This window comes from Strix aluco, chromosome 9 (genome assembly GCF_031877795.1).
Source record: "Strix aluco isolate bStrAlu1 chromosome 9, bStrAlu1.hap1, whole genome shotgun sequence".
NCBI classification, from domain to species: Eukaryota; Metazoa; Chordata; class Aves; order Strigiformes; family Strigidae; genus Strix; species Strix aluco.
Genome location: NC_133939.1, coordinates 2,060,688 through 2,086,348, shown reverse-complemented (window position 1 = coordinate 2,086,348; position 25,661 = coordinate 2,060,688). Strand labels below are relative to the sequence as shown.

Below are 25,661 nucleotides of genomic sequence, written 5' to 3'. Positions count from 1 at the left end.
CAAAGAGTGGTTGGAGAGTGGAATAGGCTGCCCAGGGAGGGGGTGGAGTCACCATCCCTGGGGGTGTTTAAGGGTTGTTTGGATGAGCAGTGGGGAGATGTGGGGTAGGGGAGAACTTTGTAGAGTAGGGCTGAGGGTTGGACTCGATGATCCCAAGGGTCTTTTCCAACCTGAATGATTCTGTGATTCTGTGATCTGGGAGACAGAGGATGGGGTCCCCTGAGTCTCCCGGTGGGCTCTGCAGCTGTGTGCCCAGGAGGTTGCCCTCTCTACAGCCAGCTCTGCTCAGAGGTGCCCGAGAGCAGAGCTGTCCCTCCAGTGGCACCCGGGGTGCAGGTGGACGGATCTGGTGTGGATCCAGCCCTCTGCTGCAGGAGACATGGACTCGCGCTGGCATTGCCCATGGGCTCTCGGCATAGTGATGCTCTCCCTGTGGACCTGGGGATGGGCCAAGAAATTATCTCCCACTGTGTAGGTGGTGGTGGGAGAGCTGGTCCCTGCTCCCGACAGGCACCTTCCCTGGGGGGCTGCGCTGGGCAGGAGCTCCCTGCCCTGGGATGGCAGTGAGGGCAGAGTTCAGGGGACGCAGAGCAAACGTGCTCACTTCCCAGCTGCTGGACTGTGAGAAAGGTGGGAGGCAGAGGGTGTTCACCCAAGCAGGTAAACCTCTGCTGCCCTTGCCAAGCTCCTTCTGGGCTCTGATTCGGGGTCCAGCTAGGCAGGAGTTCCTCTAGCCAGAGGTGCTTATATGGGACGAGTCCCCTCGGGAGGGGCCCCCTTCCTCATGGCCCCACTCCTGCGCCACCCCCGTATGAACGATGCTTTCTGACCTTTCGTTTTTCTGTGTGTGTACGTGTGTGTGTTTGTCCTTGGGTCGCCTTCCACTTATAGCATTTCGTTTGGAAATGACACTAGGTATTTCGCGTGCACCTGCTCGGTCTGGTCCCTCCTGCTTTTCTCTCTTTCTCCTTTGCCTCCTCCCTTTGCTTTTTGCTCTTCCCCCACTACCCTGAGGCTCCTCTTCTCCTCCCTGGGGAGCAGTCTCTTCTCAAGTGACCCGTGTCTGCAAAGTGATCCTTTGACTTGGCTCTGTCTCATGTGGGTTTTTTTAATGTGTTTTATACACCTTCTGAAAGCGTCGCTCTCCCTCTTCTTCCAATGTGGGGGCAATCACAGCCGAGAGCCTCTCCCCGCTCCTTCCGACTGCCCCGGCTCTCATTAAAGGAGCCCCTCAGCTACCTGGATGCTGCTTCGGGGACGTTCTGAAGTGTCCTTGTTGAGACATCACTAAGCCACGACTGCCTGAGGATGCTCAGGCAGGATCTGGGGCTGCGGCAGCTCTGGGTGGCTTTGGGGAGTGGGTGTCCCATAACCCCAAGGCTGGCCCAGGAGGGAGCCCAGGAGCGGGGCAGGGGGTGAAAGGGGATCCCCCATGCTCTCAAACCGGAGCTGCCTCCCGCTTCCCCCTGCCTCAGTTGCTTGACCCGAAGGCCACTCTTGCTCCGGGCAGCTGCGCCATCCTTACAGCACCCCATAGGCACTGGGTGAGTGGGGCTGGGTGTCCCCCACTCCTTCTCCCAGCATGGGAGCCCTGGAAAACACAGCGAGGGGAGTGAGGAAACCTGGTGGGAATGGGGCTGGCAATCAGGGCAGAGCAGGAGCCAGGGGAGACAGCTCGACAGGGGCCAGCCACCAAATCCTGGTCCCCAGGTCCCGCTGGGGCTCAGGGCTGGCAGACAGGGGCAGGCCTGGGGAAGAGGACCTGGCTGGCGGGGGGCTGCTCTCCCAGGGGCAGGCGGGCAGCAACCCCCAGTGCTGAGCATCCTCCTTCCTTTCCCTTCTGGCTGTTGTCACCTGAACAGTGACAGCCGCTCCTGACGGGGGCTGGGAGGTGCTGTGTGCCCTGGGCTGGATGGTGGGGACCTGGCCTGGGTGTGCTGGGGGGGGCAGCCCCCCACTCTGAGCACGGGGGGTGGGGCATGCACCCTCTTTTGCCCTCCTTTGCTTTCCCAGCCTGCCCTGCCTTGCCTGCACCCCAGCTGAGCCCCAACTCCTCTCACGGTCCCTCCTCTCCAAAACCCCAGTCTGTCGGCCGTTTTGAGGGTGCCATGTCCCCTTCCCACCACGCCTTGTCCCCCTTTGTGTTGAGCCTGCGTCCTATGGAGTGGCTGTCCCCATCTGTCCCTGCCGCGTGTGCATGTCTGTGTGTCCTTGGCAGGCCTGCTGCAGCGCTGCAGGGGGGGACAATGGCATCTCCTTGCTCGCTTGCCTGGGGGTCTGGGGGGGTTGTTTTACCGGTTCCGCTACTTTTTTTCGGCAGGACTTTCTACCAGTTTGAGACAGCGTGGGATAGCTCCATGCACAACTCGCTGCTGCTCAACCGTGTCACCCCATACCGGGAGAAAATCTACATCACCCTTTCTGCCTACATTGAGGCAAGGAGCTTAGTTGGGGCCATTATAATGCCAACAAAGTCTGGTATTTCCCCCACTGTTGGGGGGTGTGAAGCCCTCCTTAGCTGGCGCTGATGCTAACGGGGTGCAGGATTCAACCTGGTGCTTGGGGACCCTGTGGGACCCCAGGAGTGGGAACTGCTGGGCACCGGGGGTGGGAGAGATCCACTGGGCTGCCAACCTACAGCCCCCCTTGACGCCTCCCCCCCTGCCCTGCTGCAGATGGAGAACTGCACTCAGCCCGCCGTCATCACCAAAGACTTCTGCATGGTTTTCTACTCCCGGGACGCCAAGCTTCCTGCCTCCCGCTCCATCCGCAACCTTTTCGGCAGCGGCAGCCTGCGAGCTTCCGAGAGGTACTGGGATGCTCCTGCCTTTCTGGGGGAGCAGAGCCATCATGCAGGGACTGGAGCCCTCCTGGGGCATCAGTGGGGGTGTGGGGATGGGGCAGAGCTGATAATACCTTGTCTCCTTTTGCTCACAGCAACCGCGTGACAGGAGTCTATGAGCTCAGCCTCTGCCGCGTGGCTGATGCTGGCAGCCCAGGTGGGTGCCGCGCTTCTGCCTGGGTGTTCACCGTGAGGCTGGGAGGCACGGCATGGTGTCTGGGGTCGGGGCTGTGCATCTGTCCCCCCCAGCCACGCATCTGTCCCCGCAGGCATGCAGAGACGGCGCCGGCGCGTGCTGGACACCTCCGTAGCCTACGTGCGGGGAGAGGAGAACCTGGCTGGCTGGCGGCCCCGCAGCGACAGCCTCATCCTCGACCATCAGTGGGAGCTGGAGAAACTCAGTCTCCTGCAAGAAGTAAGAGTCTGGGCTAGAAACAGGCCGAGGCTGTGCAATTTGCAGCGTGGCCCCTTGTCCTGCCGGGGTCGGTGGGATTCCCCACCCCGGGGGTCTCAGCCCTCCTGGGTGCGGGAGGAGGCAGGAGTGGGGCTGTGCTGCCGGTGCTCTCCTGGGCATCACTGCAGACCCAAAGCTGATGAGCAGACGGGGTTAATGGGGCCTGGGAAGTGAGGTCCTCGAAAGGATTCCTGGGGGAAGGGGCCACCCCTGAGCCTGGCTGCCTGTGCCCAGGTGGAGAAGACAAGGCACTACCTACTCCTGCGCGAGAAGCTGGAGATGACCCAGCGCCTGGGCCTGGAGACCCTGTCCCCCTGCTCCAGTGAGGACTCCGAGTCCCGAAGCACCTCCTGCGTCTCCTCCCCGCTCTCTGTCGATGGGGCCCCTGAGGGCCACACCTCTCCCCCCGAAACCCCCAGCGAGAGGCAGAAGGAGCTGGCCGTGAAGGTACCATCCTGCAGTATCCCAGCTCGTGGGGATGAAGCTGGGAAGGGGCTCCCACGGGGTGGCAGGGGGTTGTGGCAGGACAAAGCCCAAGGGGAGCAGGAGGAGGAGGGTGGAGGAAGGTGCCTCCCGCCCCAGCGTCCTCCTCTCTCCACAGTGCTTGCGCCTGCTCACGCACACCTTCAACAGGGAGTACAGCCACAGCCATGTCTGCATTAGCGCCAGCGAGAGCAAGGTACCGCTGCTGCCCTGGGCTCTGCCGGGCTGGCGGGGGCCGGGCGGGATGCGGGGCCAGGGGGGGCTGGCTGGGTGGGGGCCGGCTGGGTGGGGGCCGGATGCACGCCATGGTGCAAGTGGTCCCTGCTCCTTCCGCTCGCCCTGGTGTTCCTGGAGCTGGTGGTTCTTGGGACTGTGCCAGGAGAGGACCCTGCTGGCCAGAGGTCTGGCCTCTCCCTGTATGAGCAGGCGCCTGGTCCTTTGCCTGTGCCTGGCTTTGGGCAGAAACTTCAGTCCGCACCTCCACTCCTCCACAGCTGTCTGAAATGTCTGTGACCCTGATGAGAGATCCCTCCATGCCAGCTCTTGGGGTCACCACTCTCACCCCCTCCTCAACCTGCCCGTCGCTGGTGGAAGGACGCTACAATGCCATGGAGGTCAGGTAAGAAGGTGGCCGGGAGGTTCGGGTGACACCCCAGCATCCCCCAAGCAGGGCAGCTGTACCACTGGGACATAGCCCTGGTCGATGGGTGTTCCCCAGCTGTCAACTCTTCCTACATGCCGGTTTCTCCTCCCTCCCCAGACCCCCCCAGGTCTCCTCCAGGGCGGAAAGCCCTGAACTGGAGCCTGTGGTAGGAGAGCAGAAGAAGTCCCCAGCCTGCCGGCCTGAGGAGGAGAAGGAGCCCCAGCGTTTGCTGGTGCCTGACATCCAGGAGATCCGTGTCAGGTAGGAATGGCTGGGGCAGGCATCGAGGGGAGGGCCTTGGGGCTGGGGGGACCATGCCCTACCATTGCCACCTCCTTGTGATCTGTGTCCCGCCCTGATCTCGGTCCCTTCTGCAGCCCCATCGTCTCCAAAAAGGGCTACTTGCACTTCCTGGAGCCCCACACCAATGGGTGGGTGAAACGCTTTGTGGTGGTCCGGCGCCCGTACGTCTACATCTACAACTCGGACAAGGACGCGGTCGAGAGGGCCATACTCAACCTCTCCAAGGCCCAGGTGGAGTACAGCGAGGACCAGCAGGCCATGCTTAAGGTAGGGTGCCAGGAGCCAGTCCCATTCTGTGCACCGCCTTGGGTGAGGGACTCAGCCCTGTCTCTCCCCCAGCAGACCCCAAACACGTTTGCGGTGTGCACGGAGCACCGGGGCATCCTGCTGCAGGCAAGCAGTGACAAGGACATGCACGACTGGCTCTACGCCTTCAACCCCCTCCTGGCTGGGTCCATAAGGTACTGGGGACAGCTGGGGGAAGAGGGGGTGCAGGGAAGCTGTCGGTGGGGGGTCTGCAGGCAGCCGAGCATACTCCCTGCCCTGCTCCCAGTGCCCTCCCTGCTGCAGCCCCCCAGCCAGGCATGGGCAGCACCTCCCATGCAGAGCTGTGCCTGGACGGGCTCTCTGCCAGCGAAACTTGGACCACATTAATCTTGATTTCAGCTCCTTCCCACTTAAATGCTTCAATCTAGGGTCAGATCCTGGCTGGTACAGAGGTGGTGGTGTGCTGAGTTCAAAACAAAATCCATGCCTGCCGGCAGGACACTGACCCTTCGCTGTTCTTGAGAGAATCTCACAAAGTTCTTGAGGCCATCTCAAGTGGCAGGACTAGGGGAATAGGAGTAAATGCACAGAAATTTGTGTGCTCTGGCTAGAGACATTAATCCCGTGTCCCTCCAGCTCTGGCTGGATTCTGAACCTGGGGGACCACACCTCTTCTTGGACACATCTCTGACACCTTTTTTCCCTTGTTCTCCAAATCAGATCCAAGCTGTCCAGAAGGAGAACAGCCCAGATGAGAATCTAACCTGTAAAACACCCTCCGCCTCATTCATCTGCCAACAGGATCAAGATAGCTGATTCTGTCTCAAGATTCCCATGTTAACGTCTGATCTCACACCATCTGCTGCCCCAGCTGTTTGCTCCATGGAGGGATCTGTCTCGATTCACACCTTCACGGGGGAAACTCACTTCCGTTCGTAGCTGCAAAAGCCTGGACCTGCCTGGGCAGGATTTCTTGTGTGTGTGCCATCTTCTGCCTGTCCCCCAATGGGTGACCTTCATGTCACACCATCTGTAACGCTCCAGAAAGGTCCCTGTCGGAGGGGAGGGAGCGAGGAGGGCGGTTTTGGCTAAAAGCTGGTCTTTGATCTACAGAGGTGGGAGTGCGGTAAAGCTCGGAGGTGGGATAGCAGGAGGAATTGCCTCCACGTGAAGGGAAAGTGGTAGTTTAAGTATGGGGATTTCCTAGTTTATTGATGTTTCTGCAAAAGACGGCAGGGTAAGATCAGGTGTTGGTAGTTTAAGATGATATTTATAAAGTATTTATTTCTATTTACGTCACAAAAATCCCATAAGTTGGGTCCTGGCCCTCAGACAATGCCTCCCCCAGGCAGGGGAGAGCCTTGGTGGTGGGCTGGGGTCCCGGAGCTGCCTTCCCCGGGACATCCTTGGCATGTACCCAGCAGCAGCGGAGCTCTCACCCTTGCTCCCCACCCTTCCCCAACCCTCTGCTTTGCTCCCCCTGCAGCTTAAACTACTTCTCCCCTGAGTGGTGGCTGGACAGCCCACCGTGTCTTCCCAAAGGAGGCAATTCCTACCTGCTTCATCTACCTCTGGGAGAGGGGAGCCCACCGTCTTGGCTGGCCAGGGCACCCACATCCACACGGATGGGTCACCTCTCTTCAGAGCTTGGTCCTGCTAGAGGGAAAAGGAGGGCTCTGGGGACGGCTCTGCCTGTCACCTCGTGCGGGGCTGTCCCTTCCCCCCAAAAGCATGTGGGCCAGCTCTACTATCCCGTCCTGGGAGCCCTGAGGAATTGTACAAAGGGATTTCCCCCCATCTTAGGGCAGCACGTCAAGGGTCGCATCCCTGCGGGAAGTGTGGAGGTTCAGGTGGCTGCTTCCAAAGCCAGATGGGAGAGTTCCCCAGCAGCCAGGGCTAGGAATGACCACCCCAATCCGCAGGATCCTCATTGCCCTTTCCCAAAAGGGCTGTCACATCCCTTCTCATCCCAGCAGGGTGACAGGCTTGAAGCAGGTTGGAGTGGCAAGGGAGAGGCTGGCGTGGGGATGTCAGGGTGGAGATGGGGCTTCTTTTTACTGTTGTAGCTGGTGTTTTCTCACTTCTCATCCCTTGCTGCAGAAGCAGGCACCCACCTCCTTCCCACCCTGCCTCCATTGGCACGTTAATCCAGGGGGCTTCCCATGGCAGAGGTGGTTTCACCAAAAAGACCTTCTCCAGCCATCACTGCTTCCCACCTCCCCCAGCAGCAGCTCTCCCTCTCCTTCTTCCGTCTCTCACCCATGGGGGGATGCTTTTGTTCAGGGCTTCCCGAGTGGCCGGCGGCAACTGGCACAGCTCCGGGCAGGAAGGCGAGCATCTTCCTCCGTGCATCTCCCGGGCACTCCCCCAGCTTCGCTGTCACGCCTTCATGGCTGACCTTCCCTCGCACAGCACGGCTGCGCCTTGGCTCTGCCGCACCTCCCCGCGCTGTCTGTGGTGTGTGTGTGTGGGTGTGTGTGTGTGTGTCGGATGTGGTGCCGTCTTCTCGTTACGCTCATGTCGTGGGGGGCACAGACAGGTAGGGACATGGCAGGTGGGCAGAGGCTTACAGGGTTCCCCTTGCTGTACATCAGGTGCTGTTGAGCTTGGATTGCAGGTCACAGAAGGGTTTCTGGGATCCTTCCTGAGCCTCTGACAGTTCTGCCCCGCCTTGCTACAGCTCCTTGGGCATCTCACCCCGTCGCTTCAGCCTGAAGCTGTGGCAGGGTTCCTCCTCCCGGCTCTGCTCCCTGGGCAGGTGGCAGCTTGGCCGTCCAGGGCAAGCTTCACCATCAAACTGGGTTATTTTTCCTGCTGTGATGCATTTTTAGAGACCTGGAGGCCAACTCATGCCCTTTATGAAGGAAGAGGTGCCTGCCCGGGGGCACGGATGGGCAGAGCTGTGGCTGGGGTGAAGCAGAGGCCTGGGCTGTGGCATCCCAGCTCCCGTGCCCTGGGCAAGGACTTAGTACCATCCCAGATTTCAATGTAAGGGGCTAGGGGTGGAAACGCTGGGTGCCTCAGGGGAGAGGGGGGGCTCTTCCAGGGCAGCTTCTGGCAGAGACAGGACCCGTGTCTGCCAGGGACCAGACATGGGTTCACCAGCCACGGCTGGGCAGTGATGCCTGTGCTGCAGGTGAGGGGTGGCCGTGGGATGGGCATCCTCCAGCCGGAGCCGAAGCGTGCCTGAGGCCAGCAAACCTGCAGAGCAGACGGCTCGGCTGGGGGCCGCCGCACTCAGGGCTGCTCACTGGACGCCTGCAGCATCCCTGCGGGATGTCCCCGGCTCGTGGGCTACCCTTGCCGACTTACTGGCTCCACTCTCGCCAGCACCATGTGTTCCCCCCCCTGGTCAGGCCCCTGTCCGCCTGTCCCCTCTACCACCACAGCCTCCCCCGGGATGAGGAACGCAAACCCGATACTTATGCACGACCGTAAGCTCCGTCAGAAGGGAAATTTCACAGGGGCACGGTAGTGTGGAGGGCAGGCGAGCACCAGCAGGCAGGCTGGGGGCCTGCAGAGGAGGGAGGCCGCCCTTCATGCCCTCTGGTTCCTGCCTGCGTGGCAGCACCCCCAGGCCCTCCCTGCCCTGTGCCTGGGGGTTGGTGCCTCGGGTCCCGGCCGTCCGCGCGCACGTGAGGCTTGTTTGGTTCTGAAATAAATGTGGTATTTAACGCAAACACCCCCACGCCACCGAGCTCTCCTTCCTGGGGCGGGTGGGCAGGTTGGGCGCCTCCAGGCCGGCAGCACAGTGGCCTGGAGCTGCGGGCGAGGAGTGAAACAAAGAAATTCACTCAACAGGCAGAATCCAATACAACCGTTCAGCAGGAATTCTTTACCTGCAGCGCTGGGGTCGCCCTGGGGATTCTCCACCATAAGGGCTCCCAGGAACTAGCAAGGGACATCAGTTACACACACACAAATCATACACATTCATTAGATTTCCTGGGAAGGGGTGTCTCATGATAATGAGTTCCTGGAATTCATTTACATAGTTGTGGTGGTTACATAGTTGTGTGGCCAGACCCAGTACAATAGTGCAGGCATGCGTAGTGGAAATAGGGTGAGGGGCTTCGGTGGTCGAGGGAAGAAGTAAGCAGTCTTCTTCACAGTGTTCGCTAGTGACCCTCTTTCCAGAGCCTGCCTGTGAAGTAAAGTCCAGGTTCCTCCTTCCTAAATCGGCGAGATCACCCTCCCTGGGTGGTATCTCTGGTCCTTTTGTCCGCGTTCCCCCGATCTCAGTTTGCCCAAGTGCCCACCGGAGGCCGCTGCCAGGGACTTATATGGGGAGTGTTTTACTTTTGTCTAGACAAAGAGGCCGAGGGAACACAGCTGAGGAGTCACTGGGCAACAAACACAAGCAAAACCTTCCTGCATCCCAGTTCAGTCACAAATTCGCTCTCTGAGCCCCCCGGGGCTGTGCCGCGGAGGGCCCCGCCGGGTCGGCCCTACCGAGGCCCCGCCAGCCCCCAGCGCGCCCCCACAACGCTTGGGGAGCACAGGCGGGCGGTGCTGGGGCCCGCCCCCCCCGCCGCGGGATTGGTCGGCCCGGCGGCGCAGGGCGCGAGGCAACGCGCTGATTGGCAGGGCGGCCCCGCCTTCCGATTGGCGGAGAAGGCGCCGCGCTGCCGCCGGGCGGGAGTGCTTGACGGGGCGCCCCGCCTTCCGCCAGGGAGATTGACAGGCGCCTCGCAGCTGCCTTCCGCTTCCGCTCCCGCCCCGCCACCGCCGGGCCACACAGCTACTTCCGGCCCGTCTGCGGCCGCTGATTGGCCTTCCGGGGAGATTGGCAGCCCCGGAGGGCGGGGCGGCGCCCGGGCAGGAGGAAGCGGGGCTCGGCGGCGGCGCTGCCGGCGCGGCGGCGGGATGGATCTGTTCGGGGATCTCCCGGAGCCCGGCTCCTCGGCGGCGGGTGAGGGGGCCGTGACCCCTCGGGCGTCTGCATAGCCGCTGTCCTCCTGCGCGCTGCTCTGGCGCGGCTCCGGGGCGGGGCCTCACCCAAGCACGGCCTGACAGGCCGCGAGGCCCTGCCGGGCCTGCTTGAGCGCGGCCGTGAGCAGCGAGCCGCTCCGGGGCAGCCCCGGTTCCGCGCCCTGCTGGCCCGCCGCTGTAGGGAGCGCGCCGGGGCGGCGGTAGCAGCTGAGGGCTCCCAGCGCCTGAGGGGTGGGGGGGACGGGAGGGCGGTGTGTGAGGTGGTGGCTTAAAAATCGCTGGAGAAATTACAGGGTTTGGGGTTTTTCTTATGGTTTCTTTTTCCCCTGGGACTCGTTCAGGTGCAGAGTGTTCCCCATGCGGTTTAGGCTATGCTGGAGCCTCTCCCGTCTGTGCTGCTGCAGGTCGTGGGTCTGTGGAGAGCTGTAATGGTGTTACCTGAAATAATTTGGTGCTTTCTGCACCCCTCCCATCCTATAACATCTTGATCTGGATGCTGAAGAATGTTATTGCAAGATGAGTGGATTGCTAACAAAAAAAAAAAAATTTTAAAAAGCTGTTTTCAAGATAAAAGTTCACATTATCCACAGGCAGGAGCTGCCTAAATTAAAGATGGAAAAAAGGTAGCCAAGGCTCTCCTCGGTTACCCGACCTGTGCTCACCTGGGGGGTAGTCCTTCCAGAAACCAACCCCTGAGTGCCTGTAACGGGTCCTGACTCTGCCCTGGTGTCTTACAGGGAAGGAAGCCCAGAAAGGACCTCTGCTCTTTGACGATCTCCCACCAGCCAGCAGTGCTGACTCAGGTATGGTTGTTCCATTCCTGCCATTAGTTTGGCTTCCTGTGTTTTCTGCATCAGCATCTCTTGAGATGAAACTTGTGTAAACCCTTTTCTTTGTTAGGCAGGATAAAGACAGTTGTGTTATCACCACTGGTGTGCAGAGCAACTGCTTTCCTCTTGTGGTTTTTTTTGGATAACCAGAATGTTACAGGTGTTCCACCCATAATCCATTCCATATAAGTATTCTCTGGAACATATGTAAGGCCTGAGTTTGCCCCCACTATCCAGTAACAGAAGTTGAAAATTGGCTCGCTTTGGTAAACTGGCATTTCATAATTTTTGCACCTCGGGAAGGGGCATTATTCCCTCCAAGAGATGAAAGTATTTAGTTCTTACTGCATTTTTCTTGTGCTCCAGCAAAAGGAGGCTCTTTGCTCTTTGATGATCTTCCGCCAGCCAGCAGCAGTGACACAGGTAAGGAGCCGGGTCAGCTCACCAAGCCTCTGCTGACCTGCCCTTCTCAGGAAAGCCTGTTGATGTAGCCTGTTGTGTTGGACCCGCAGCAAGTTAACCTGGTGCCTGAGTTGGCTGACACTGGTCGTGGCGACCTGTTTGTACCCCAATTGTTTAAATTGAGGTTCTGACTTTAGGTCTGTTCCCAGAAGTATATCCCTCAGATGTCTTTTGGGGACCTGTGTCACCTGTGCCTGACAGCTCCCTGCGTTGGGAGTGAAAGTACAGGTGTGCTCACAAAGAGTGAGGGCAGTGGTGGCCTGGTGCTGCCACTGCCCTGGCTTCTGTTGCTTTTCTGCTGTGGGCACAGGCTGCCTTCTTGTTCCTAGCTGTAAATGTCTTCAAAACCAGACTGTTGGTCTGGCAAGGCTTTCTGCGTGCAGCCAAGTGTTTGCTAGCACCTGGGAGGAGGTGAGGTAATTCACTATACTGTACAAGAATAAATCTCTAGAAGGGAAAAGCTAGGGTTCTGATGTCATGGGAATCATATTTTGCTTGCTAATTTTAATTTTTAATCTGTCCTCTGAAACCCCTAACAAATTCAGAGTAATAAAATGCACTTCTCTGCATTTATAGACACAAATAATAGTAATAAAAAAACTCAGAAGTGTTCCAACCTGAAACGTTAACTTCCTGACCAGTTAACTGCAAAAAAGGCCGATAGCTAAGAAACAAACTCTGGGTTGGTGCAGAGAGTCAGCAAACTGCTAGCCAAACACAACTGTAGTGCCTGAGGTAGGGTCACACAACGTAAAGTGACCAAGTTGGCGCTCGCTGAGTTACACAGCGATGTGTGCCACGGGTTGTAAATGCTGAGTGAAGCTGTGTTGTGCATGTTTGTGGTCAGTTAGTATGTCTTGTTCAGTAATAACTCTGGCCACTTAATACTGTATGAGTGTGCAAGCCTGCGCTCCTGGAGGGTACTTTGGTTTAAAAGGACTTGCTCTGAATTTATGCAAGTAAAAGAGAGCTGAAGGGCTTCAGCTGTCTGCATTTTTGTTTTCTTTCAGCCTCCAGTGCTACTGAGCAGGTCTCAGCAGGGAGCCACGGGAAAGGGGAGAAGAGAAAGTCCTTGGAGGAGGAAGAGAAGAATGGCAGGGAAGAACTTGTGGAAAAGAAAGTTTGTAAAGGTTTTCAGACAACTTGAAAACAAATGTACTCAATTTGTACTTTTGACATTGGGCTGAGTAAGTCCAGACCAAAGCTGAGCTTTGGTTCTTCAGTCCACTTGCATTTTCAGCCTTTCGTAGGGAACAAACTGCTATGGTGGCCTGTGGAAGCCCCTCAAGCTCCCTGGCACTCTCTGCCTCCTTCACCTGGGCCTACTTATCAGCCCTGCTGAGGTGGCAGAAGCTGAGCAGCAGGCACCTCGGCATTTGCAGAATAAGTTCCTGTGCTGCCAAGAGGAGGATTGGCTGAGAAACCTCTAGAAAGCTAGAGCTGCACCAGTTTCTTGTGCCACATCCACAGATCTCTCCACTGGGTGGCAGCTAAGAAAGCCAGCGAGAAAGGGATTTGCTGTTACATACAGGACTTTAGCGCAGGTGCCTGTGCGTTATGTTGCAGCTTTGGGAACGTGTTCAGGGATACAAAGGCAAGGATGTGTTCTGGAAACGGCAGACCCTGATGTCCTGTCCGGAGCACCCTCTTTAAGGCTGTGCTTTGTTTAATTTGCAGGTTCGATGCCATGTGCTTCCCCTGCCCCTCTGCCCCTGTTTGGTAGGAGCCCTGTCTGCTGCCCAGCAGTCCTGCTTGGCTACGGCTGCCTGCCAGAGTGGGGGCGAAATGGCTTTTATAGCTGCTGACCTTGGGGGCACTTAAAAACCCATATTACAAAATAAATCTATCCTGTTCAGCACAAGCTGCCAGGTGTTTCATTGCAGGATGAGGGCCATCTTTTGATGCAGTGCCAGGATAGGGTTCAAAAAGCTGAAAAGTGGTTGCTGATTTACTGGTTTTTAGCCTGAGCTGAGGAGATGGAGGAGTTTGATTTGTGTGCATGTGTCTGCTTTGTTCCCCTTTAGGGTCAGTGGGCATTCTTGGATTGAAGGGTTACGTGGCGGAGAGGAAAGGTGAAAGAGAAGACATGCAGGATGCACATGTCATCTTAAACGATATCACCGAGGAATGCCAGCCTCTGCCTTCCCAAATGTAAGTGATCCCCAACTGCCAGAATAAAGCTGTGAATGGCAGCCATCCAGGGGTGAAGGAGCTCCAGCGTGCTTCAGCTAAGCCTGTGATATGATCCTTTTTTCTTTGAGCAGCTGATGCTCTTGACTACGCCTGCGTTGTGGTGTGTGGTTTGGGCTTGTTATTGGGAGACCTGGGTTGAATCATTGGCTGAGTTCCTGAGCAAATCACAGGACTATGATATACAAATATCTCCCTTTGAGTGATGCTCGGGGGGTTCGGTCACTGACCTCACAAGGATTGTGAGTGCCCAATAACTCTGGATATTGAGACTCTGTTACCCAAATGTACATGGATGTTTAGAGACCCTCAGTTTAATTATAAGTAACTGGTCTTTGCCTTGGGGATTTTACAGTGTGTAAAACTCTTAACTGTGGCAACGGAGAATGCTCGAAGAGAAAACAGATGTCAGAACTCTCTCATTTGAAAAGTTTAAATCTCCTAGCAAAGTAACACATATAAGTGTGTGTAGGGGGAGTGCGTGTATTTAAAGGCTCTTGAGCATCATCCTGATACTGGATTTAGCTTCTGAACTAATATTGTCCTGAGAGCTTTGTGTGCTGAGGGGTATGAGTTTTTCTTGTGTGTAGCATGGTTCCAAGAAGTTTAGGCATGGAAAGAACTGTTGGATTGGTTGGACTGATGTCTGTAGTGCTGGGGAGTTGCAGTGCCCTTGAGGTGAAAAGTTTAGCTGTTTTTATGCCAAGTTGTGGTCTATAAACTCTTTTCTGCCCTTCATTTTCTTGAGGAGTGGAAAATTACAAGGAAGTTCTCAGCTCACTGCTGCACACATAAACCATGTAAATGCTTGAATGTGTGAGCTTAGAGACTTGCTGCCTTTGTGGCTTGGCGTGCAGTATTTACTCAGTCTGGCTGACAAAGGGCAGGGTGTTATGGAGATGAATGCACTCAATCCCACCCTCTGGCTAACGGCCTTTCTTAGCCCCTTTCTGCTACTCTTTGTTCCCTCACAGCACACGTGTCTCGTACTTCGCTGTTTTTGATGGCCACGGGGGAGTCCGAGCCTCAAAATTTGCAGCACAGAATCTGCACCAAAACCTGATTAAGAAATTTCCTAAAGGTGAGAGGAGTGGAATAAGGGCTGTAGGACAACCATCACCTTTTCTGCCTTGACATTATGGCAGTGGATAGGGAAACTGATTTGTCTGGGCATAGTTCTACGGTTCCCATCCGCTATTCCCAGTGGGCTTGCGAGACTGCACTGTCTCCCAGGGAAGAGGGCTGGATGCCTTTTTGGCAAAAGGGTACAAGTAGCCAGTTGTGAACTGCTAAGCAAGTGTGAGTTGCCAGTTTTGGCAGTGCAGCTTCAAGCATGAAAATATGGCTGTAGGGGAGAGGGGTATGTCATAAATTCTCCAAGCATGCTGCCAGGCAGATTTTTGGTAGCGTGAGCCCAGGGTGTGCCCTAGCTGCTCTGCAAAGGGTCTGAGAGATGCGCTGCTTGATTGAATGTTGGATGAGTGAAGGGAGGGATTGGGATAGGTCAGATACTTTTTTTTTTTTTTAGCTGGAGATTAGTTGATCTTTTCCCTGCTGGAGATTAGTTGCTCTTTTCCCTGTCTGACAGGTGAGGTGGTCAGTGTGGAGAAAACTGTGAAGAGATGCCTTTTGGACACCTTCAAACACACAGATGAAGAGTTTCTAAAGCAGGCATCTAGCCAGTAAGTGTAAACGTTTCCCATGGATTTGTATTTCTTAGCTTGCATCTCACAGGCCTTAGTTCTGAGCAGGGCAGAAGAAACCTTGAGTTGTGCCTATGCTTTGGCGAAACCCCACGCAGCTTTGGTGTGCCAGGCTGTAACTGCCAGCTGAGCGCCTGCTGGAGCACAGCATGTTCTGGTCTTACTCTGCAGTAAGCTGTCTCTAGGACCTCTTCGACTAAAATACATGTTTGTGGTAAAGGAAGGAACCAAAACATGATCAAGAATGCACCTCTGTCCTTACCAGGACATCTTGTTTGCCTTCTTTTTAAAGACTGACCATGTTGCTGAAGTGACTTACCCACCCTGCCTGGGATGGGGTCTGTGTTGACAGCAGCAGAGTGTGGCAGGATGTGTCTGTAGCACAGCACTCTGCAGGCTGCTGTGCACAGCTTGCTTTAGAGCTGCGTTCCTCCTGGTGAGTGTGTGCTTGCCAGGCGGGGGCACATCTTAGAGGTCTTTTTTAATGCCTGGTGTTGAAAGACTTAGCTCTCCCAATGGAAGTTTAAATCTTGCTTTCTTCACCTCTTTTGAAAACAGATGTTGATGAAGAATGTCCCTCATCTTAAGCTGGTTTCTAACATTCTTTTAAAACAAAGCTGAAAAGCACAGCAGCTGCTTTCTGTGGGATAAATGCCAGCCTGCCTCCCAGCTGGGCTTTGAGTGTAAGCCCCCATACCTTCTCTCAGTCTCTGCTGAACTGACACACCAACTGTATGGACTAGGGAAGATGTAGATTGCATTTAAAATACAGTTATTTTGTTACCAGTCCTTTACACATTTGTTTGGGGTGGTCTTTGATTTCATCGTGACACCTCTAACACAGATGGAGAGACTTGATGCATCTGATTCTGAGATTCCCTGCAAACTTTCAATTTTAAGTAAACTGCAGACTGGATCAGTCTCTTAAGCCGAATCAGATCAACAAGTTTGACCAGGCAAAAAGAAGCAGCTCCCTTCAGTCTGTCACAGCAGTGTCATTCCCAAGCCAGTCTCCATGTGGTCAGAAACATGGCTTATGACAAAGGTGCTACAAAGGATTGCTAGCGATAGCTGTATTGATGACAACACGAATGATCTTCATTCAGCTGCACCTTCAAAGTTAGGAAAAGCTGGGTGAAATATGTCTGAAAATCAGTCTCGGAGCTACTTTCAGTAGAGTGGTATTGTAGCCAGGCTTCGTTGTGAGGAGGATTAGTCTGGCAGCTGTAATCTAAGAAAGGCTTCTCGTTTTACCTAGAGCTCTCGAGATCCAAGCTTAACTACAGCAAGTGAAATATCAGGAGAGTGACTGAACAAGTGGTGTTGCTGCTGAGGTGGGGTGGTGGGCACTGAGGCGGGTGGGCAGGGGTACTGTGAAAAAAGGACAGAAAATGAAAGCAAGAGGAAGGCAGCTGCTGCAGTCCTGGCTACTCCTTCCTTTCGCTGCGAAGAGCGAGCTTCCTGAGGAGCGGTTTGGGGTGCTTGTTTGCTCATGATGCTATAGCTTCCGCACAGTCACTGGGGCTGAGCCTGTTCCAGACACAGCTGAGCTTTCCTGGAAGCTGAGTGTGAGGAAGGGTTGGTGTGGGGAGCGTGACTGGCAGTATTTGTACCAGTTGGGCACTGGCCGTGCATTTAGAAGGCGGTGCAGCTCCTCTGTCCTTGTCCAGCTTGCTATTTACTACCAACAGTTTCCCTGGCTGCTTGCAGGCAGCTGCTGGGGGTTTGTGCCAGTTGACTGCTGTGTGTTGGCACATGACACTTCCTTGAGTCCCTGGGAGCACTCTGACTAATTTCTTAAACATTGTTTTCCCCCCTTAGTAATCTCACTTTTATTTCCTTCAGGAAGCCAGCGTGGAAGGATGGCTCCACAGCTACTTGTGTCCTAGCTGTCGACAATATTCTCTACATAGCCAACCTCGGGGACAGCCGGGTAAGCAGAATGGAGAAGCCCACTGCTGGTGTCTCAATTCCTCCAAGAGCTTTATTTGCCCTGAAGGGCAAGGTGTTTGTGTGGGATGTCCCAGTTGCCATGAGCTCCCTGTTGTTCCTACAAAGCATCTTGTTTTGGGTGGGTGCAGCATACTTCTGTGTTGTCTCCCGTGGTGTAAAACAACTGTGTGTGATAGTTCTCTCTTGGTGGTGCTAAATATCTCACAGTATCTGGAGCAGAATAGAATATTTCTGTTGGAAGGGACCTATCAACGATCATCTAGTCCAACTGCTTGACTGCTTCAGGGCAGACCAAAAGCTAAAGCATATTACTAAGGGCGGAGTTCAAATGCCTCTTAAACACTGACAGCCTTGGGGCATTGACCACCTCTCTAGGAAGCCTGTTGCAGTGTTTGACCACCCTCTCAGTAAAGAAATGCTTCCTAATGCCCAGTCTGAACCTCCCCTGGCGCAGCTTTGAGCCATTCCTACACATCCTGTCCCTGGATGCCAGGGAGGAAGAGCTCAGCACCTCCCTCTCCACGTCCCCTCCTCAGGAAGCTGCAGAGCCATGAGGTCACCCCTCAGCCTCCTTTTCCCCAGACTAGGCAGACCCAGAGTCCTCAGCCGCTCCGCAGAGGACAGGCCTTCCAGCCCTTCACCAGCTCGGTCGCCCTCCTCTGGGTGCATCCAAGGACCTTCACATCCTCCTGAAACGGTGGGGCCCAGCGCTGCCCCCAGCGCTCGAGGAGAGGCCGCACCGGCGCTGACCCGAGCGGGACCATCCCCTCTCCTGGCCGGTGGCCGTGCTGTGCCGGACGCACCCCGGGAGGCGGTTTGTGCTCTGGGGGCCAGGGCACGCTGCTGGCTCCTGCTGAGCTGCTGCCGACCAGCACCCCCAGACCCCCTCTGCAGGGCTGCTCTCCAGCTCCTCTCCCGTTTTATCCTTGTGCCCAGTGTCACTCTGTCCCAGGCGCAGAATCCAGCATGTGGACGTGTTAAATTTCACACCATTGATTGCCCGATGCTCCGGCCTGTCTAGATCCCTCTGCAAGGCCTCTTGTCCCTCCAGAGAGTCAACAGCACCTCCCAGTTGGTATCATGAGCAAAACTGCTAACGGAGCATTCAACTCCTGCACCCAGATCACTGATAAAAACACTGAACAGCACTGGCCCCAGGACTGGGCCCCGAGGCACGCTGCTGGTGACCAGTCGCCAGCAAGATGTAGCCCCATTCACTGCAACTTGCAGCGCTCTCTCAAGAAGTTCCGGGTGCAGTTTTGTTCTTGTTTACTCACGAGGGTCTTCTGTCAGCACAGGCGATTCTGTGTCGTTATAATGAAGAGAGTGAGAAACACACAGCCTTAAGCCTCAGTAAGGAGCACAACCCCACCCAATATGAGGAACGAATGCGGATACAGAAAGCTGGGGGAAATGTCAGGTAAGTGCCTAAAGGGTGTGAGTGAGCAAATCTAAACCCTGGCCCAGCTTTGGGCCTGAGCACTGAGTTTCTGGAGTTTCCTGAGCCCAGTGCTTATGCTAGTGAGAGCCTGGAGAGAATCTGTTGCTGCCTGTGGGTGGCACAGTGGTGCCTGAGGTGTCTGAAGGGTTCAGTGGCTTGAGTTGGTTGATGGGGGCTGGTTTCCCAGGGGCTTACAGTGGCAGCAGGGTGCTGTGCTGCAAAGACAGGAACCCACATGAAAGCCTGGACATGCTTAAGCTTGACCTGCAGAGCTGGACTTGATTGTTTAAGAAGTTATCACTTGCTGCACACTGTGGCATTGAACAGAACTCACTTCCTTGCTTGCAGCATCACTTCTCCCTGTCCTGTAAGAGGGGAGATGGTTTGAGAGGGCACGAGAAGCCCTCGATGTCAGTTGGTGTTGCTCCCCTGGGGGTTAGCTGATGGGGTCTGCAGTAGGAGGGAGGTTTTTGAAGCCAGAGCAGGATTATCTTAATGTTCCTGTGCATGTAGGTGTGCATGGCTGCTTGGGCACCTGGTGCTAAACACAGCAGCTGTGTCTGATTTTCCTGGCTAGGTTCTCTCCCTTTGAAGGCTGTTTCTTGATTTAATGGCATCCTCACAAGAGAGGACTCGGTGCAGGTGAAGTATTGTAGTGCCTGCGGAGGCAGAATGCCCCCTGGAGTGGGGAGGGGTAGGCTCAGTTCTGTCACGCTGCCATGTCTGGAGGGCCTTGTTCCCCTTATCTCTGGAGAGCACATGCTGCTTCGTATGCTTAGCACTGATCTATCTTTGCACACAGGAAAGAGATGGGCCAGTGTCTGTTAGCTCTTTTCAGAACTGGGGAGACATCTCCCCGGCTGCCTGCGAGCCTCTCCCACTGCTTGTAGTTCAGTATTTTGGACCCAAGAGATAAGTCACAAAGTGTGTGAGCATCAGATCTCTTCTCTGTGACGTGCATCACTTCTTGCTTTTATCTCGAGTGGGGCTGGTTGGGCTACAAGATGAATGAGCTTTTGTCTTTCCAGAGTGCACAGAGGAGTCTTTTGGGGGAGAAGATGCTTGACTGTTGGAAAGATGGAGTGTGGGAAGCTGCTTCTGTTGGGGCAGCACTCAGTTAATTATAAAAGTTTAGCAAATGGAAGTGCTTCCTAACGAGGATTCTAACTCAGGTTTCACAGAACTGGTTGCTGCGATCAGTTGTTATTAAAGACCAAGTGATCAGGAGAAACTGCCATGGTTCTCACTCCTCGGAACTGCCCCCAGCTGAGCCAGTCTGTAGGGGTTGGTGTCCTGATAGGCAGAGCACAGGAGGGTCTGCTGGCTCAGACCTGGTCTTGCCTGCTGTCACTCTGTGCTTCTATTGAAATGTAGTTTGCTTGGTACTTTGCCAAAAATTAATCTGTGAATTCAACCCTCCACCTCCAGGAGTTCAGCTCAGCATATAACTCTTACTTCCCTGGCTTGCTGGGCTAAGCAGGACTTGGGTTAGGGCAGGGAGACAGAAAATAGCCTTGAATTCTCTTGTTTTCTGAAGCTTCACACAAACATGCAGAAAGGGAAGGACACTTCAAAGGAAGATTTGAGCTTGCTGGGGAAGTGGGTAAGGATTTGTACGAGGCAGCTGAATGCACCGTGAAGAGTGTCCCTGTCAGGCAGTGCAGTGAGGTATGCGTGTGTGGGGAGGGCTCTTAATGTTTTCTTCCCTTGTGCAGGGATGGAAGAGTCCTGGGAGTGCTGGAGGTTTCCCGCTCCATCGGGGATGGCCAGTACAAACGCTGTGGTGTTATCTCTGTGCCAGATATCAAACGCTGCCAACTCACGCACAACGACAGGTAAAACGTGCCCGCGCACGAGGGGGGTGGCTGCATCCTAGCTCTGCTCAGCAGAAGTAGCACGAGCTGCACGACTGCATATGTCCTGCTGCTAGGGCCGAGGCACTTCAGACTGATCACCCAGAATTAGAGGATGCTTTTACAGCTGATGTCTCTCTGCTCCTGTTCCTTATCGGTATGGTGAGATAATGCTGCTGCCTCACTCTGCCAAAATACTGTGAAGGCTCCTGTTGGAGAAACTGGCCTTGCAGCAGTGATAACACATACGTGAGCCTTAGACTTCTTTTATGCTCTGGGTAAGTTCACACACCAGTCTTCAAGTAGTTGGTTAAGGCTTGAATTCTTGGATCCTCCTCCTGTCCAAGAGTTGTTTCTAGCCATGGTACCCACAAATATCATTGCATTCGGTTCTGATGTTTGAAGATTTGTGATACTTTTCTAGCATATGATTGGCAATGACAAATTGCTGGGAGCTTTCATGTCAGTATAGCCTTGCAGGCTCTTTGAGGTGAGAATGTAACCCAGTACTGCTGCTTTTTCTGGGATTAGAGTTCCATATCAAGTGATCCACTAACATATTTCTAAAGATATTCTGAGCATCAGGCTCTGAAGCGATGTCTTCAGAGACACGCTGCTTTGGCAGGCTGGCCACCTCTATGGGATGGTTTTAGTTTTCCTTGTCCAGTGACTCTGGTTAGGGCTTCTGGTTAACACAATCTCCTGTGCAGGCAGGGAGTGCACAGCAGGCTGTTCCCCCCCATCCTCTGGTGGGGAGCTAGGAGGCAGCTCTCCTTGCCTTGGGCTTTGTATCCCCTCAACCTTCTGCAGCCTGTGGCAGTACCTTGTGGCAGAGTATTCCGATTGCAGGGTTAAGCTGCTCACTTTCTTTTGAATATTTCTATTTAAATTAAGTTATTGCATACCTCAGGAGCGTGGAAGTGTAAAGTATTTAAAGGGATGCACATAAAGTATTGAGTTGGCTGTGTTTCTCTATTTCCTTGCATTAGCTACTTCACAGGGAAAATATGTGAATGAAAAGGACTCAAAGGAAAGAGGCAGTTCCTAGAGAAATAATGGACCTTTCCAGCAGGGCATGGTATATGGTCTTGCCTAGCAGTGCAGAGTCAGTAGGACTGCCAGGATGTCCTGAGCTGGGTGTTGCATTGATTGCCTGGCTCTTTGGCCTGTACTTTGAATTGCCTCAGCTCCATGAATGGTAGGTTCTGGAGGGATTTTCACAGAATCATCTCGGTTGGAAAAGCCCTTGAAGCTCCTCCAGTCCAACCATGAACCTCACCCTGACCGTTCCCAACTCCACCAGATCCCTCAGTGCTGGGTCAACCCGACTCTTCAACCCCTCCAGGGATGGGGACTCCCCCCCTGCCCTGGGCAGCCCATTCCAATGCCCAACAGCCCCTTCTGCAAAGAAATACTTCCTAAGAGCCAGTCTAAAGCTTCAGATGAGCTTTAAGGCATCTTCCCTTTGGATTGGAGCATGGGTGCTCCTAAAATAGCTTGGAGGGATTTTGCTGTAGCTGGGGAGCCAAAGATTCATCCTTGTAACCTGTCTCTGCTTGATTTCCAGGTTCATTCTGATAGCATGTGATGGCCTCTTTAAAGTCTTTACACCAGAAGAAGCTGTGAACTTCGTTGTGTCCTGCCTGGAGGTGAGGAGAAAGCAGCGTGGGGGCTGGGTTTGTCAGCGCAGGGGCACAAAGTGAAATGACTCTGACTTGCAGAAATGCATTTCAGCCAGGGTATCCTCCCTCATACCTGAGGTTGTCCTTATTTGTTTTGCTTCCTCATCCTTGGAGATTACCATGTGCTTGCACCTACGTGCTTTGCTGGGGAGCAATCAGCGTCTCGTCTTTCCTCATCCCAACAGGATAAGAACATCCAGATGAGAGAAGGGAAGCTAGAAGCAGATGCTAGATACGAAGCTGCGTGTAACAGACTGGCCAACAAGGCAGTACAGCGAGGGTCGGCGGACAACGTCACGGTCATGGTGGTCCGGATAGAGCACTGAGAGATGAGGTGCGGCAGCAGGATCCCCAGCTTGCGGCAGATGGAAGGGAAGGGAAGGGAGGAGTCTGTGTGCGTGCATGTGTGGCCGGGGGAAGGAGGGTCCTGCTGATGCTCTTCAGTGTAAATAAAGTTGGTTTTTTTTCTAATAGTTTTAGGTCACTTGGCTAGCAGTGTTTTCTAAGTGGCTGCCACAGTGGATCAGCCTATGTGGAAATCTCTTGTCCTGTCAACGCCCCGTGAATGTCTTGGCAAACCAAATAAATCCATTTGGCAGAGGTGCTAGCAAGAGCAGGCATCTGTGGGCACGAACTCTGCCAGCTGTTCCAAACGGTGCAGTTCTGCTGTTCGTTTCTTTGAGCTTTGTATGAGGCCCTGGGCGGGTTCTGAGCTCTTAGGGCTCAGTGGGCACCCCCAGTGGGGCTGTACTGGACGGGCTGTGCAGTACCCCAGGCCACAGGCTCGGGGTGTGCTGTGGGCTGCCCTCTCAGTGCTGGGAAGGAAAGCTTTTGGTTCGGAAGCCGAGTTGTGAGGTTGCACGCAGCTGAGTGATACAAACACTGCTTGCAGAGCAGCAGCGCGCCTTCCCTCTGCTTGCAGAAAACATTGGGGCTCTATCCTGGTTGTTGATATGGCAAAAGTGGCTGGAGTTTGCTCCTGATGTTTATTGGGAAAGTGTTTTCAGTGAATGTACCCGCCAGTCAGCTGAGATAAGGGCAGGCTCTGTGCTTGCCTGTGTGCTATCTGAGGAGCGGGCATCTCGGGTTTTGGGTACTTGTTGCTATTAAGTGTCTGGTATCTCATCCCATCTCCATTCCTCTACCAGCTGTTGCTGCAGAGAGATGGTGTGATGTTTTCCAGAGAAAAACTGGCTTAAGACCAAATGACAGCGTGAAAGCTAAACAGATTGGGCTACCAAAGCACTTGAATTCCAGATTATGCAACTTTCCAGTCCCGTGGTGAGACGGAGCAGTGAGGGAGTGTTTTGCTGATCAGGGATATCAATTAAACTCAGACACCAGAGTGAAAAGAGTAGGCATATTTTACTAGAAATAACTAAATAATGTAACAGAATAATACAGAAAACATACAGTAAGAAAAGACAGAATAGTGCACTTAAACAAATAGGAAAATACAGGGTAATGCATCAAATCATTACTGCCTGAGAGAGAGAATAGTGATTAAGAAAGATACATCACCACTTGCATACTTTACCATCATCCAGATCCGCAGTCGCTGGGGAGCCCCGGTTACAGCGAGGATTTGGAGAACCTTTCCCTGCAAGTGGGAAATCCTACGCGGTGCGTCCACCCGTAGGTGAGGCTTCCAAAGTCGCTGTGAGCGGGCCCAGCCTTATATACCTAAAAATCAGTAAGCCAGAATAGCTGGCACCTTTGTTTTAAGCGGAAATGTCTGGTTTTCATCTCACGTTAGGTTCCCCCCAGAGCCTGGCCAGGGCTTAAGGGAGAAGCTAAGGGAGTTTCCCTGCTTATCTAGTTAATTTATGAGCAAGGTCACAAGGCCAGACAACTGTTTCTGTGGCCTTGTTATCTTGCTCACACATAAAGAAATATAAGGATACATTCAGGATAGACATGTTTTATGCTGTTTAAACTACATCTTCTATGCATATTTCACTAATGACTACATACAGAGTTAGCAGTTTCAGTTCAGGGCCTGTTGCTCAGGCTTCAGTATTCCCACCTTTTACATCAGAACAGTTGGTTTGCTATAACTTAGTATAATACCTAATAGCACAATGGTTATCAGTTATAAAATGTACAGGATTCATCTATAGGTCAACTCTGGCTTGGGCTTATTGTCCAAGCCTTAGCACTTCATTCGGTCCTTTGACCTATAGGTGAATCATGGCTCTCAAACCATCTCTATGGTTAGTGACATTCGTTTTCGTTCATCAGTTGATGATGTTTTGTCAGGCGTGTCCCGATCCAATATCAGGGAGGGTTCTTAAATGATCTCAGTAGTGATCTTAAGACACAAACGAGGTTAGATACCATGCAACCTTGTAAACTCTATTTCCTGTAACAAGCAATAATAGCAATAGGACAGAGGGAAGAAGAAAGAAAAAGTCAGAATACCTAAGCAAGCAAACAGAAGAGATGCAGCAAAATCAGTTACCACCACGAATCCAGTGATGTCCTGTTGGTTCAGTCTCTCCTGAAATCTCATCTCTGAGCCCTGAGAGAGGAGTACGCAGTCTTTTTATTGTCCAAGTCCCCACAATTTCTCCAAAGAGTCCACCCATTTCCACGGAGCTCATTGTCATACGTGCCGCCCCGTGTTCCTCCAGGTGCACATGTCCAGGTGTTCTCAGTGGTCGTACTGGAGGGGGGGTGTCGGCCTGTGGTGTCTTCAGCTTCCGCACGCCTTCCTCACCCTGATTTCTTCTCCACCTGGCTCGTGCACAAGCGCAGCTTGGCAGGCACTGCCAAGGATGATGTTGTTCTGGCTTCAGGCAGATATAGTGGTTTCTTCGGGGACAATTCATCTCCTTCAGAGCGTACTCCTTCACGGCGACAGGATGTTGAGGCCAGGTAGTGGTAGTGGTGCAGCAGCAATGTCAAGGCAATACAGTCTCTCACACTGCCCCATGGCTTGACATTGCTGTCCTCGTGGTGGCACAAAGGATAGAGATATAAAGAGAAAGAGAAAGAGAAAGAAAGGACAGAAATAGCGTGCAACATGACAACTAACGATATTTCTGACTAACATATAACTAATAACATCTTTAACAGATATATAAATTTTCCATTAATAAACATGTAACTAACAATATCTTTAACAAATACGAATATCTTCAGTTAACAAGCACATAGCTAACAACATCTCTAACAAACATGTCATGCTCAAAATTAACTAACTCTACAAAACCAAAACATTCTACAAACCGATTTTAAGGTTGCAAGGAATCAGTAGAAGAACACAACGGCAGTTTACATGATTGACATTCACAGGGACAAAAAAGTTGTATTATAAGAACAAATAAGAAAATTATTATCAAGGCTCAGGCTATAAAGTGAATTGAAATTATTACTAACATATTATCCATTATTTCTCTGTGATTCTGGTAATATATCACTGAGTGTTTGTGGCTCTGGTAGTCCACGCAGTCTGTTGCCCTGCTCTGACGAAGTTGGGGTCAGCATACACAGCAGGAAAATCGCTTTCCACGTCCCTTTATCCTAAAGCGTATGTGTCATCTGGGCCTAGAAACTTCTATCCCAGATTTAAACAAAGGTAAATGAGCAATAACACTACAAATAACAAATAAAACAATATT

At 53.6% G+C, this 25,661-nt stretch overlaps 2 protein-coding genes across 29 annotated transcripts in view; both read left to right on the top strand.

Moving 5' to 3' along the window:
• KIF1A (kinesin family member 1A) overlaps window positions 1–8,672 on the top strand; it is a 41,824-nt gene extending 33,152 nt beyond the window's left edge. For 11 of the 25 annotated variants that reach the window (XM_074833313.1, XM_074833309.1, XM_074833299.1 and 8 more), the window contains 11 exons: window positions 2,321–2,435; window positions 2,676–2,809; window positions 2,938–2,999; window positions 3,112–3,257; window positions 3,531–3,743; window positions 3,898–3,975; window positions 4,274–4,398; window positions 4,540–4,683; window positions 4,800–4,992; window positions 5,068–5,186; window positions 5,713–8,672. In XM_074833313.1, coding sequence (XP_074689414.1) covers window positions 2,321–2,435; window positions 2,676–2,809; window positions 2,938–2,999; window positions 3,112–3,257; window positions 3,531–3,743; window positions 3,898–3,975; window positions 4,274–4,398; window positions 4,540–4,683; window positions 4,800–4,992; window positions 5,068–5,186; window positions 5,713–5,755 — 1,372 coding nt within the window. In that variant the 3' untranslated portion in view covers window positions 5,756–8,672. Of the gene's footprint in view, window positions 1–891; window positions 916–2,320; window positions 2,436–2,675; window positions 2,810–2,937; window positions 3,000–3,111; window positions 3,258–3,530; window positions 3,744–3,897; window positions 3,976–4,273; window positions 4,399–4,539; window positions 4,684–4,799; window positions 4,993–5,064; window positions 5,187–5,712 lie in introns of all 25 variants that reach the window. The other 14 variants (XM_074833306.1, XM_074833296.1, XM_074833295.1 and 11 more) reach the window with 3 other exon arrangements.
• Window positions 8,673–9,781: 1,109 nt separating this feature from the next.
• ILKAP (ILK associated serine/threonine phosphatase) lies at window positions 9,782–22,691 on the top strand. Of its 4 annotated transcripts, XM_074833283.1 has the most exons (13): window positions 9,797–9,904; window positions 10,662–10,727; window positions 11,121–11,177; window positions 12,227–12,346; window positions 13,241–13,367; window positions 14,381–14,487; window positions 14,995–15,088; window positions 16,955–17,042; window positions 18,361–18,482; window positions 20,219–20,338; window positions 21,924–22,005; window positions 22,224–22,372; window positions 22,513–22,691. In XM_074833283.1, the coding sequence occupies exons 1-12, from the start codon at window positions 9,859–9,861 to the stop codon at window positions 22,362–22,364; spliced, it is 1,170 nt and encodes a 389-aa protein (XP_074689384.1). In that variant the 5' UTR covers window positions 9,797–9,858; the 3' UTR covers window positions 22,365–22,372; window positions 22,513–22,691. The 4 variants fall into 4 exon arrangements, 3 of the variants coding, with proteins under 3 accessions (XP_074689386.1, XP_074689384.1, XP_074689385.1); XM_074833285.1 differs by having other exon boundaries at window positions 9,782–9,904; window positions 22,224–22,691; XR_012624243.1 differs by lacking the exons at window positions 22,224–22,372; window positions 22,513–22,691 and having other exon boundaries at window positions 20,219–20,634; window positions 21,924–21,999.
• Window positions 22,692–25,661: the final 2,970 nt, after the last annotated feature.

Coding starts and splice junctions, on each gene's coding strand:
- ILKAP (XM_074833285.1), top strand. CDS start 9,859: ATGGATCTGTTCGGGGATCTCCCGGAGCCCGGCTCCTCGGCGGCGG. Junction 9,905..10,661: donor GCCCGGCTCCTCGGCGGCGG/GTGAGGGGGCCG, acceptor GGTGTCTTACAG/GGAAGGAAGCCCAGAAAGGA. Junction 14,488..14,994: donor GATTAAGAAATTTCCTAAAG/GTGAGAGGAGTG, acceptor CCTGTCTGACAG/GTGAGGTGGTCAGTGTGGAG.